Raw genomic sequence first — 14,515 nt, 5'->3', positions numbered from 1 at the left:
TTAATAGTAAACAATTAATAAACATTTGTTTTTCACCTTTATTATTCTTTGAAATGTCATTTCTTGAGTCTATGCATAACAGCATCCAGTTAAACCCAGTGAATCACCCAGACATCAAATCTCTCATATTTTCTAAAATAAAGCCACAAAGATCATCACCGAGTGTCTTCAATGACATCTGAGAGGTGAAAAACAAAGACAGGAATATTAACGTTTGTACAATAGCATATAACAGCACAAAGTATCCATTAAAGTAGCATTAAACAAGCAACTCAAAGGATCATTGGTTAAAAATGTCAGTAAGAATCAAAAGAAAATGTCCATACAGAAACAGAACGTGTTCAAAAGCCCCTTTACACTCTTCATAACAGTGTTAGTGACAAAAGTCAAACAGAACATGAGAAGCTAGTTTCTAAGAGCTACATGGCTCTCTCAACCAAGCTGCTTTTAGCCAACAACATTCAGAGCAACTGCCTTTACTGCATAGCAAGAGGAGAGAAAGGTCGCCTTTCAGAGGAAGAGAACATATACTTATATATGATCTCTAAGGAGTTGTATTTTAGACTTTAAGGTCTGTGTGTTGTTTCTGTACTAAATACAATTGCTGTAACTGGGAGCCAGTTTTGCTGCTTACTGGTATGACAACAAAAGTAACTTTTCAAACCATACCAATGTCTGCAAAACATGAAGCTGTACTAAGTCTAATGTGCAATGGATAACAGCTCTGAGTATAGCATAGAAATGTGCAGTGCAATTACACAGGCTTGAACACTTGAAACATGCTCATACTTGCATCTTACTAAGATTATGTGGCAAGAACAAATTGTCAATACCATAAATGTACAATCTTCATGAATGTTAATCATCCATAAAGCTTACGGTTTTCAGATTTATACACTGTTTGGTTGAAAAGAGCAGCCTAATCTAGAATGAGGGGTTTTCATACATTAAAAAAAAAAAAGTCCATAATAACAGAATTAAAATCAAATCACACAATGACTGTCAAATGTTGTACCCAAAATATGCTGTTAAATAATTAAATGCAAATATACAAGGCCAACCAAAGCCTTATTTATATATTATAATGGTATATGACATTTTAACTGCACTGTTTTTTATTTTATAAAAAAAAAAAAAAAAAGAAATTACAAAGAAAATATAATAAAAAATAAAAAATTCTGGAAGAAGAAAATAATATTCCGGTTAACGTGAGGCCCCCAAAATCAAATTCAGATTTTTCTGTGACATTACCTTGGAAACCCCCCCCCCCCCAAAAAAAAAAAAAATTATAAAAGTAAAAAAAAAAAAAAAAGAAGAAATAAAATAAAAGCACAACCTAAAAACAGCCACAAATGTTAACGGAGGAGAACGATCACACAGAAGGCAAGAAAGACAGCAAGGAGAAATGAACGATAGAGTTAAATAGTAAGAGAGTGGTGTTTTTATTTTTAAATGACATATGATATTGAACTTCATCTTAGAAATACTCTTATACTAGGCAACTTTTAAGAGAAGTAATGTGGTTCATGGCCTGGTGAAGCAGGAATGCTTGCACTGACAGGCTGTCTGGTTTGACTCCTCCCGTCTCACTTTGGCACTACAGTGGAAACACAGTTGCTTACAGAGGAATGGGGGGTTGTGGGTAACTGCTGTCGTACTGACTTTATGTTTTGTCACCACACGGCTACTTCAAGTACTCTTCGTACCATTATAGATAAGAAAGTAACCAAAGAGGAGGTATATGCATACAGTATATAACTGTGTGCATTCAGATAAAGATGACTGAAGTAGCTTTGGTTTAGATGGGAAAAAGAATGGGAAAAGGCAAGATGAAAAAGAGGCAAAGCTGGACAAAGACAACAAAAATGTGGGACGTTAGGAGAGCTTTCTATCTGAAGTGCCTGTCAAACTGGCCACTTGGTCCCACAGAATTCCCTCTCAAAAATAAAAGTGAGACACCCTGAGCTTCCTGTGTATCATTTTATAAAGTAAAGGCTTCATGTGAATCAGTGTAAATATATATTTTTAAAACGTTCAACTATTCCAATATAATTCCAACATCGAACCGTTTAAAATTACTTTCAGGCATATAAACGCATGGAAAACTGTTAATTGTAGTGAAGAGGAAGAGTGAAAAGAGATGCAACCAGAGAAAGGTTGCTCTATGCTGTGTAAAGACCAATGCCTTTACTACAAGAAGTCTGCACACATTTAACACAGACCTGAGACTTGAAAATCAACTCGAACAGTGTGTCAAACATCATTTGGGGTCTGAACAGCAGTTTAACACCAAAAAAAAAAAACCCTCTGAAAGGCCCATTATTTAACCAGGCCTAGAAACAGCAGTTAACGCTGAATACTCTCACCATAGCAAAACCTTAACACAGCAGGTTTTGGCCACCATATAAACTCTCCCTGTTCACTACACAATGAGATTTACAAACAGTATAAATGGAAAAAAGTTGGAAGTCTGAGGGAGACTAAGTTAGTCATAAAAATATTATTTAGAATCTTATTTTAAGGGTTATTTACAGGTTAATTACTATAGTGGCTTCTATTAAATTTCCCAGTGTTCCCAGTATTCCAGTTTTCCTGTTGGAGCTTCTGGATGATAGGAGATGATGATTTCCTTTATGTGTCATCAGCCGACTTCAGCAGGTCTAGAAAAGCACCGACGGCTCCAAAGTATCCCTGAAACATACATACACACATATAAGTGTGCATATAAATATACATATTTTCATTAAACTACTGCTCTATAAAATAATCATTCTGAGAATCTTCACTGTTAGACACTGTTTCAAAAGTCTCAGTATTTAGTGAGGACACATGAACAGCTCAATAGTGGCAGTGATTACTTTTACACTGTTATGAAATATTCCGGTTTCAATTAAATGCAGTTATGTTTGAACTTTCTATTTAGAAAAAAATTCCTGAACTTTCCAGAAAACAATATATATTAAGGAGCATAACTATTTTCAAAATTAATAATGATTTCTTGACACCTAAATTGGCATATTAGAATGATGCTGAAGACTGGAGTAATGGCTGCTGAAAATGCAGCTTTGCCATCACATAAATAAATTACATTTTAAAATACATTAAAATAGAAAACAGTTATTTTAAATCATCATAGTAGGTCATAAAATTATTTTTTACTGTATTTTTTTTATCAAATAAATGCAGCCTGGGTGTGCATAATAGACTAAACATAGTCATAAAAAAAAAAGATCAAATCTTTTGAAAGATAGTGTATTTCAAAATATTTGACCAAATCAATGATTAAAACACTGAGAGAATTACCTCATGTTCCAGGAAAAGGGCCCTCAGCTGGCCCTTGGACCAGAAGTCCATAGCATAGGCAAGAAGCTTTGTCGACACAGTGTTTATACGCAGAAAGTTACCCACAAACACAACCCGCTCAATCTTCTACAGGACGAAACAGAAACATCACTCAGTATGACCAGGACCAGACAGAATGTGTGGATGTTTTTCACATTTTCCGCACTCATTTTGCAAGAAAATCTCCTGAATTTTTGAATATTTAAATAGATTTAGACACTATTTAATCATTTAAACTGAGTGCTGAGTACTGCATCCTTTCTGCAGGCCTATATTCCATGTGGGCCTGTTTTAAGTCTAAGGCCTGGTTTCACAGACTATTAAGCAATAGTTCAATTAGGACATTTAAGTGGTTTTTATAAACATGTCTTAGAAAATAAAACATTACTGGTGTGCATCTTGAGACAAATCAAGGACACTTAGATATTTAAAGATATGTCAGTTCAAGTTTCTTCAATTAAAACAGCATTTTAGTCTGGGACTAGTCACTAGGCTCAAGCCTAGTGCTTTGGCAGGTTGATTCCTGCAGTACTTCTCCAGCACAAACAGGGGGAGTCCTGGCACAAGCAATTCCTTTAAAAAGGGTTTTTATAGAAGGTGCTCAAATAGCTGTTTCTAGTAAAATTCAAATCATTTGCCATCATCATCTTTTCATAGATACTACCTAATGTGCTTAAAAAAAAAAAAAAAATGGGTAAACCGGGGTACTGTTGGTTTCTGCTCTGATGGTGTTCTGTACGCCCTGAAAGCCCTGTACAATGCTGCTTGATCACCAGGCTACAAGGCAACACTGTAGAGAAGCCCAGAGTGGCCAGACAGATGCTCACAGCTGCTGCTGACAGCACACAGACGCACACACACAAAAACATAACACACCTCATTAACCGCACACATGCGTGCAATGGAGCCAATGTTGTTGGTGATAGTGACGAGTGTAGCTCGGGCCAAGTCCTCTTTAGAAATACTGTCCCTCTTCTCTTTGCTCATCATGTGGCCAAAGCTACAATAAAAACACAAGCACATATTTATGTATCGATCTATCAGACACTCACAGAAAGAGACCAGTTTATCTACTAGTTTCATAATAACATAGGGCTGAATATTGATATTGCAGTTTCTATAGACTATGCATCTAAATCAATGTAGATTGTGTAGTTATGATAAATACAATAAAACAAAAATAACCAGTAAAATAAAAATAGACTATATATAAATAATACATACATGCAATGATTTATAAGATTCTAAATGTCTTTACTGCCATCTTTAAATTAACTACATGCATCTGTGCTGAATAAAAGCAGGGCTTCGTAAAAAAATAAAAAAATAAATGAAGGAGCCACTGGCTCCTATAAGAAACTAAATTAGAGGGACAAATTATTTTTTTAAGTGCCACAGTATTTTATAAATATATATATATATATATATATATATATATATATATATATATATATATATATATATATATATATATATATATATATTTTTTTTTAACACTAACATGTCAGTGATACGGTCGTGTTTATGCCTCATCTTTTCTTGTCTTTATCAGCATTTTAAACTATCTTGTAGATGTCCTGGGAACTATGGTTCACTTAAAGTGGGAACTAAACGTCTTTTCCAACTTGAGAACTATGTACAGTCACAAATAATTAATTGCACAGAATCTGTGCCAATATCATAGACCACAATTATATCAGTATCACTTGGCCATTGAGTTTAGTTTGGGCTCCTCCTCAATGCATCCTATAAATGTTGTCATATGTCTTGCACAAATCCAGTCTGTTTTTCTTCATTAGTAACATTTATATTATATTATACAGGTGGTGTTGAATTTTATCTATAGCTCCTTGCATTCTTTCTAATCATGCAGACAATATGTTAAGTAAAAATATGAATCTGCAATATAGTAGATATATTTAGCAAAATACTTTATAGTTATTTTTTCTAGCTGACTAATGAGCTAATGGACACCGAATGGTTATCCTGAGGTAAATGTATTTTTATGTGGCATTGTTTACAAGCTTTACACATTTTCAGCAGTTTGAAACACTGAAAGAGCGATTACATGAGCCATTTCAGTAATTGTATTGTATCTTAAACCTTTTGATGTCCATTCATGTTTATTTTGTACTATATTAGTAATAGGAAAGATATGATGGGTTCATCAGCAAAAATGTCACTTGCAAATTAATATTTTTGGTCCCAAATGCAACCGTTTTAGGCGGAGTCTGGAGCCTTGAAAAGTATATAGAATTTTTTTTTTAAAAATTGATAGCAAACTGCATGTATGCCACATAAAACAGAGAAGACTACACACAATCTCAATAAATACAGCTCCGTAGCAAATTTCATTTGTGGATCTTTGTGACCTGATACCATGGACACAGTGTCTTTTGTACCTTGAAGCCACGGCGGACCCTTGCAGGCCGAAGCGCTGGTAGTCTCCTCCATAGATGTCCTTCACCAGTTTGTCCACATTGGTGCTGTCCCCTTTGCTGGCCATTTCAAGGGCCTCTTCAAATGTCTCACAACCAGTCAACAGGCAGCAAAGCCCCAAAAACGTCCCTCCACCAAGACTAAAGAGAGAAAAAACATGACCTAGTGACCACTATTTAAACTATGTCAAAAAACAGGTCAAAAGCAGACTAGCTTACAAAAGGAGACTAACAACAAGTTTTGTGGTCACTGAAACACAAAACAAGATCTATGTCACACATAATATAACAAATACTCTACCGAGAGTTTGGAATAATTCAGATTTTATGTTTTTGGAAGAAGTCTCTTATTCTCATTAATGCTGCGTTTATGTGATCAAAAATACAGTGAAAATAGTAATTGATTACAATTTAAAATGTAATTTATTCCTATCATGGCAAAGTTGAATTTTCAGCAGCCATTATTCCAGTCTTGATCCTCCAGAAATCATTACAAATTATTTTAAAACGAATAAACACTGATTTAACATTAATCGAACAAACACAGCTTTGGTGAACAACATAAAATACTTATTTTAAAAACACAATAGTGTAGATGAATGTGGTACACATACATAAATGACTAAACTAAACAGGATCAAACTGACAGGGAAACACACACAGAGGTTTATAAAATGTGGTAGTTCCTAAACCTCCTGCAAGTGCGACAGATTTGCACATCTGCTTTGACTACTCCTGACAAATCTCCTCCCTTCTGGCAATCATGGCTGAAAGGCTGTTCCATTCTGGTACAACCACATTTAAAATGCTCATCCATCGACTTACAGTCAGTAAACTTAACCTACTCTGTTGTCAATCACAGATTTCAGTCTCATGTTTCACAGGAAAACATTGACACAGAAGGAGGTGATATTGTGTTCTTGTGCTTCTAACAGGCTTTTGATTCTGTGTCCATGAAAGATGAGGAAACTATCAAGTTCATGCAGTTAGCAAATGGTAAACTCATATTTCATGCTGGAGAGATAACTTTTAAGATAAAAGCTCTAGGGCATTGATGGATCTCGATTAAAGTTACTCATAGAAAATACAGAAGCAGCAAATAGTTTTTTCAGCCATTATAGTCATTAAAACATTTTGGAAACAAATGGACAAAACCACAAATTTTATCACATAGTAATTAAAAGTGCAGTGCTCTTGAAACGGCATTAGAATCTGTCAAACCAATGTAAATTCTAATTAACAAGTTTAGATGGGCCTGGACTACGTCTGGCCATGTTACTGACGACTCTTATTTGTAGGTGTCTTCTAGATGGTGCATGTTGCTCAGCCGTACTGACCTGGTGCCTGTCACTCGTTTGTAGTTGTCCTTGGTGTACACTGCTAGAATGCTGACGCCTGAGCCAATGTTGACCAGTAACATGGGAAAAAGGTTGTCAAGACAGCAGGGTTCCTTGATGCAGTTCTGTGTGTCGGAGGGGTTCTCAAAGTAATAACACTCGGGATGATCGTTAAAACCGACCGAGTCTATGTACAGCAGCCCCTGGATCAGACAGTCCAGCTCATCCAACTTCAGCAGCTCTAGGTCTGCCATCTACGATACAAAAACAGGATTCATGACTATTCAAATTTCATCCCTTCAACATATTTCCTGATGACACATGTTTAATTAAAGAAAAAGATTTTACATTTAACAGTTAGGCCTTTATCAAAGAGAGACCTTTATGTTTTTATAGGTCAGTTTAGGTGAGTTTTAAATTAAACATCCTTAAAACAAGATATATAATACAATACTAAAGTTCAAAAGTTTGTGTCAGAATGATTCAGCAAGGATGCAGTAAATTAGTCAAAAGTTGCATTAAAGACATTTATACTGTTGCAAAACATTTACATTTCAAATAAATACTGTTCTTTTGAACTTTAGAAAATAAATGTATCACAGCTTCCACAAAAATATTAATGTTTAAAGAACAAAATCATGACATCAGAATGATTTCTGAAGGGTCATGTGACACTGAAGAGCAGAGTAATGGCTGCTGAAAGCTTTGCCATCACATTTTATAATTTAATTTTAAAGTATATTACAAATAATTTCTAAAATATATATTTTTAAAGTAAATATATTTTATTTTTTTATTGTATTCTTTGTGAAATCTCATTGGTCTCCATAATACATACATATTACATAGCTGTATGTTTAACATTTGATTTAACCATCAAACCAGATTGAAAACCATGCTGTGGTCCATCTTCTTACCGTTCTGAAGTCGTTCTCAAACTTGTATGCCCCGCCACCGGTGGCACACAGTGTGGTGTGCAGACTGGAGAAGTGCTTATCTCTGCCCATCTGGATGAATCTGTGCATAGCAGCGGTGGGGAAGCGGATGAAGTGAAGGTTCCCTGTGCGACCGCAGATTGTCAGGTTGTGCAGCTCCAGGTGTACATCACGGACGCCGGTTTTACCATAGGCCGTGTTGGAGGTGAGGTACCTGCGTATGCTCTTCAGATTCTCCACCTCTTCCAGCTCCTCTTCTTCAGTGATGTCTTTTGGCTCGAAGTAAACAAGCTTTACTAAAGTACCACCGATATCCATTCCAAACCATGGAAAAGCTAGAAAGAGATACAGAGATTGATTACAATGATTGTATAAGTTGTGTTCCCAAGACAATAGACACTAATAAACTGAACTGACAACTAAAAACTACAGAAAAACCCTCAACTACGCAATACAAGGAAAAGGTGAGTTAAAACATTGACCATATGTTTGTTGTGTACACTACAGTTCAAAAGATTGTTCTCTTTTTAAATAAATTAATATTTTTATTCAGCAAGGATGCATCAGATTGATCAAAAGTGACAGTCAAGACTTTTATATTCTTTTATGTTGTTGTATAAAATATTTCTATTTTTAAAAAATGCTGTTCTTTCGTACTTTCTATTCACCAAAGAATCCTGAAAAAAGCACCATGGAATCCACAACACTGATATTTAAAAGAAATGTTTCTTAAGCACCAAATCAGCATATTAGAATAATTTCTGAAATATCATGTGACACTCAAGAATTGAATAATGGCTGCCGAAAATTCAGCTTTGCCATCAAAGGGAGGAACTACATTTCAAAATACATTAAAATGGAAAACACTTATTTGGAATTGCAGTAATATTTTACAATCAATGTTTTTCTTTGTATTTTTGATCAAATAAATTCAGCCTTGGTGAGCATAAGAAACTACTTTCAAAGCAGCTAAATAAATAAAAAACGAATAATATATAAATAAATAAATCTTACCAACCCCTAAATTTTACAAGCAAGCCAGCAAATTCACACATTGCATGCAGGCCAGACAGAGAGGCAGTCACCGCAGCAGCTGATGAAGAGTTGGACAGTTACTATGGCAATAGCCATGGGGCTGCAAATTGCTGTTGTGAAAATCACACACTCAGACAGCAGAACCAGTACGAGTTATTAAACAGATGTAAAGGCCTATTTTTATAATTAATTACATATCAGTACACCGAAATTTGAAATCCAAATTTGACCTAAATTACAGCTCAGTGTCTAACAAGCGTATCAAATAATAGGTACATCATTACTGATATGAGTCTTACATCTGACATTCACTGGTCTGACACCAGAGAACCAATCTGGAAGAATTAGGGCAGGTCAGGGACACAGATTTGAACTTGAATAGCATGGCACACGCAGATCAATTTGTGACCGATCACTCCCAGGTATTAAAACATTGTCAGCTGGTGCTGCATGGGTGACCTGTCTGTAACCAGAACCCTCTCTGCTACAACATCATCTCAAATGACCCTCACACTTCTTTCCCCCACTAATATAGATCTTGGCGTATGCTGGGAGGGTTATTTTGGACATCACTACTATTTCAGAGAATGCAATCAAGTGGACGAGAGGCCATCTCAACGAATATGCACGTGCTCTGCTTCCATAGTTTTAAAAATAACAGGGGAAATGCATATTATTTGAAGTGAAAGATGCAGAAGAATATTCTAGCCAGGAAAGAAAGAATGTTACTTCTTCATTCACTGACCTGAATGGCCTGAGCCAGAAACAGTAAGTGAACAGGGGGTGTGACAGTGGTGTGACATAATGACATCAAACAGCCCATGTGGGTGAAAGGTCTGTTTACTTCCCCCAGTCAGCCAGGATTGGAGAGAGAGAGAGAGGGAGAGAGAAAAAGGTAGGCAAGTGTGTCCATGTGAGGGGCTGGGAAAGGAGAAGAAGTGGTGAGAGAGAATGTGACCGAGAGAAGGAGAGGGGCTGACGGAGAGAAAGTGGCAGGCAAGTGAGTGTCCATGTGAAAGAGTGAGAATGAGCCCATTACTTACCCATTAGACAAAGGTCGGGGACCGCCTTGGGCCCCAAAAAGCCAAAGGCCCCACAAAATGCTTTTCATATACGAGATGTGCATTAAGCATGGACACGTGAACTGTTATTGTTTAATGGTGTTTATTAACATAGTCCCTTAAAGGCAAGTCATTTCACTCAGCTGCCATCTTTGAAATGCCTCTCAGGCGTACAAGTGCAGTTCCTATCTCTTTGAATGGGGAAACAAAATTCTCCAAAACTGTTTGCCAAGCTTACCAATAAAATCTAACAACAACGGTCTCACAAATGTTGTTTCTTATGCTCCAATAGCATAAAAATCTTATTTAACAGGCTAGATCAGCCGGTGCACATGCACAGCCCTAAGCTGACGTCTCAGAACGCTGACTGTTTCTATAGCGACCAGGACTTCTAAGTTGCAGCTGCAATGATGCGATGACTTTACTGATTAGTGATTGGCTCTTTTACTCAGAAGCCGGGGCTTCCTTTGATAAAGCAGCCATACTGAGTGTTGCATTTTCCCCAACAACTGTCTGCGCTGAACGTGTTTCCTTTTTATCCTGCATGTAGTAAATAAAAATATCATGCATCTGAACCTGTAATTAAATATTGAGCAACAGTGTGTATTATGTTTATTTTTTGAAATGCCGCTTACTCATTTATGAGAAGGACCCAAGTAAAGGACTATTTTTTTGTTTGATATAATCCTTAGGTGTGTAAGTGTATTATTTATTTTTTATTAATCAGTTTAAATTTGTAGTTAAAATAACTAACAATAAATGTATTTTAAAGTTTACAATTAGACAGTCTTTGGACAGTGTAGGCAACTGGCCTGAGCCCAGGCACATAGGCTCACCAGTGGACTTTCCTCATTAATACAGGTTATTTTTTATTTCTCAATCTCACAATTCAAGTTTTTATATGAATCTCTGAAGGGAACCTACTGTCTGCAGGAAAATATCAATGGCATTTTCATTTTATCTGATAAAGAAGCATTAATGAGCGGAGCTGTTACCACAAATACCCCTATAGACCATTTCAAGCACACATATGTATATGCACTTATGTGTATTATTTTTAATGGTAATATTTCACAATATTACTGTTTTTGTCTGCATTTTTTAATCAAATAAATGAAGACTTGATGATCATAAGAGACTTCTTTAAAAAACATTATAAACAGTAATGTGTACAAACTTTTGACAAGTACTCTATGTAAACAATAACATCCTATAACTTTCAACTGCTTTTATTTCCAACAAATGTATTCATACTTTTATGAATATAAAATGCTTAAAAAAGTGAGACATCAACATAAACACGTTTCACATATGTCTGACAAACACAAAAGGAGTAATGATTCCATGGACAAAGGGGGATCAATGTCAAAAGCAGCAGTCAGTATCTGGCCTGGCCATCAGCAGCTTTAAGTACTACACTGCATTTCAACCTCAAGTTCTCAAACACATCTGGGAACTGGAACAGAAGAAACGTGTCCATCACTCGCATAGAGAAATTCAACATTATTGTCAGAGTTACAGTCACTTACAAGGTACTGCAAAAGTGGACAAAATAAAATTAACTTTAAAACTTTTTTTTAAATATAAAAATCTAATCTAATGTAATAATAGGGTCTTTTATGCATAAATATCTAATGCCTATCCACTTTGTGTGTTTGTGGTGTGTGAATCTGAACAAAACCACTGAAACCAACATACGAGAACAAAACCCTGTGGCAGACAGTCCATAACTTTGCAGTAACAGCATTCAGTATTGAAAAAACTATAGATGTAATAATACTGAAAAAAAAAATAACTGACTTGTTTTTCCATTATTTCACTATTCTTATATATCTCCTTGTATTATCTGGACAATTTTTTTAACTTTGCATTGCCAGCACGTCTTGTGTTATTGCTTCCTTATAACAAATAGCTGGTTGTATTAATCAATTTGTCGCTTTGGATAATGGCAACTTCTAAATGAATAAAAGGAAAACATCAGCTCATAGTCTTTACCAACTGACAAAGAAAATATCCAAATAAAATCCATGGTTAATACATTAGTCTAAAATATTGCTTATCTGGTAAGAATACATTTCAACACTATTTAGTATATTTAAAAGAACAATAAAACAAAACAAACTATTTAAACTATGAAGTTATTACTACAACACACACAAAACGATGCTAAAGCTGAGGAATGCTGACAGGTTGGCCTGGCATGCAGTCTGACACCACTAAAGACTCGCTGAACTGTATGAATGCTGTATTAAGCATCCAGTTTTCTGCTGCCGTTATCTTTGGCAACACAAACTAAACCTGACATGAAGTCACTTTATTTTATTACATACTTTCAATTACCAAAGGGAATAAATACATTTACAGTTTCACCAAAGTATGCAGTAACGAAATAATAATAATAAAAAAAAAACTATCAGCAATTCCAAGGAAGTAGTTTTTTTTTTTTTTTTTTTACATCACACATGGATGAGGGTAATGTCTTACCTGGCTTCCTTGAACACCTCCTCAACTTCATGATGGCAGTCCTAATATATTCAGGTGCAAACAAAAACGCCCAAACAGCAGGAGAGCCCACAGGCAAAACGCAATTAGTGGTTCAGTTTGGTTTGTGATGGCATTATGACTACACTTTCAAAGTTTAATTATTAGCGTCGCTTTTAAAAAGCGAATAAAAACGGAGAAATTCTGCAGAGTGGAGGCTGGGGGCGTTTCTGTCAATCCCTTTAAAGAGGCCACGCGAAGACAAAAGTCAAGAGCTGATTGGTCGATAGGCGTCGAGCCTTTCAATCAGGAGTGATGTCAGCACACCTCCTGACTTAACAACGACCAATCAGAGAGCGAGAAGAACAATCTCTTCGCAAGACAGGTCAGTGACATCATTGAGATGACAGTTTGTGAACTGAGAAGCATTTCTTTAAATGCTAGACCCGAATAGTTTTCATGTCATGTTACTGAACGTTCAAGAAGCATTACACATTTGAATGTCATGCTTTGCTAAAAAAAAAAAAAAAAAAAAAAAAAAAAACGAAATCACCGTTTTAAAACAATCTGACAGGGTTTCCTGAAATACTATTCACTGACACTGAGTCGGTTCTTTTTAGTGAATCAAAAACATACTGTGCGTCCAGTGTAATTCGATTGCCGGGAAAAATGACTCGGAGAATCGGTTCTTTTAAGTGAAACAAACAACAAAACACTTATAAGTCATTAGTTAACGTACTGATTAATCTGATTTAGTGGACAGCAGATTATTATAACCCAACTAACGTTACTGTGCAATACTTAATTTTTTTATTTTTTACAACATTTATAAAACTACATGTTCTCTGGAAATCTGTAACTTTCGTTACGTTTATTATCTCAAAATTCTGGCAACATGCTTTTTGAGAGCAGTAAGTTAAATAAAATGTTCATTTCTTTCTACTCAAAAGTACTAAATTAAAGAATCGATCAACCCCCTAAAATTCTGAATCCGACTTTTGACTCTTGTTCAGAGATCAGTAATATCGATTGACGTTAACGTTACCTGAGGTAAAATTGTGAGGTCAGAAGTCGATATGATATCTGTAAATACCTCATAAGAAATTAATCCACACATACATTCACTGACAGTTTTTGTTTAAAAAATGAGGGCAACAAATATAGTGTCATTACACTGGCAAAATTGTATTTTAATCCAAACAAATCACCCAGTGTAAACCATTACTATCGCATTAATGTGTTAAACATTAACACGGTCGCGTCCAGTGTATCTCAGGGCATTACTGCTTATCAGAAACCGTTGAAATCTAATTTACGAATATTATCTGAACTCTGAAGGTGTCTGTGATTATAAACTTACGCGGTCTGTTTTTCTTCGCTGATTCCATTCGCCTCCGTAACCGACACCTTTTCGCCGGAGAGCCGTTGGTTTGAGGGTCGTGGTGAAGATGGTGGTGATTATCCTCCGTCGGACTGAACGGGCTGCAGCTCCCGTTGCTCAGCTGTCGCCGGAGTGGCTTGTGCATGCCGTTTGTGCAGCAAGGAGCCGTTCCTTTCTGATCCATCATTGAATCGGCCTTGTCCATATTTCAGTGTATAGCTTAAGGTTGGTGGCGAGCCTCTAAACAGAGACGCGTTGGATGTGTCGCGCTCTCGAGATAACAAACGGCTCGTGGCTAATGACCTACACCAAACGCACGGATTTAATCTAAAAACAGATGATAAAATCGCCTGTTTAAAAGTGTCGAATGCTAAACGACGAGAGTAAAACACCAACACACGATGTGTTCGAGGTCATCGTCGGTCATATTTGTACTCATGTATTCCTGGCGCTGCGGCAGACACCCCGTCAAACACCCGGCTCATGACGTCACCCGAAATGGCTC

General features: G+C 36.2%; 1 protein-coding gene across 2 annotated transcripts; it reads right to left on the bottom strand.

Moving 5' to 3' along the window:
* Window positions 1-1,302: 1,302 nt before the first annotated feature.
* LOC113082375 (pantothenate kinase 1-like) lies at window positions 1,303-14,215 on the bottom strand. Of its 2 annotated transcripts, none has more exons than XM_026254036.1 (7): window positions 13,990-14,215; window positions 8,035-8,387; window positions 7,118-7,371; window positions 5,745-5,921; window positions 4,219-4,342; window positions 3,304-3,429; window positions 1,303-2,691 (listed from the first exon to the last, which is right to left on the bottom strand). In XM_026254036.1, the coding sequence occupies exons 1-7, from the start codon at window positions 14,213-14,215 to the stop codon at window positions 2,632-2,634; spliced, it is 1,320 nt and encodes a 439-aa protein (XP_026109821.1). In that variant the 3' UTR covers window positions 1,303-2,631. The 2 variants fall into 2 exon arrangements, with proteins under 2 accessions (XP_026109821.1, XP_026109822.1); XM_026254037.1 differs by lacking the exon at window positions 13,990-14,215 and adding an exon at window positions 12,633-12,965.
* Window positions 14,216-14,515: the final 300 nt, after the last annotated feature.

Source organism: Carassius auratus, unplaced genomic scaffold (genome assembly GCF_003368295.1).
Source record: "Carassius auratus strain Wakin unplaced genomic scaffold, ASM336829v1 scaf_tig00035888, whole genome shotgun sequence".
In the NCBI taxonomy this organism is placed as follows: Eukaryota; Metazoa; Chordata; class Actinopteri; order Cypriniformes; family Cyprinidae; genus Carassius; species Carassius auratus.
Note: the sequence above shows the minus strand (reverse complement) of the source record. Positions and strands in the feature narration are given on the sequence as shown.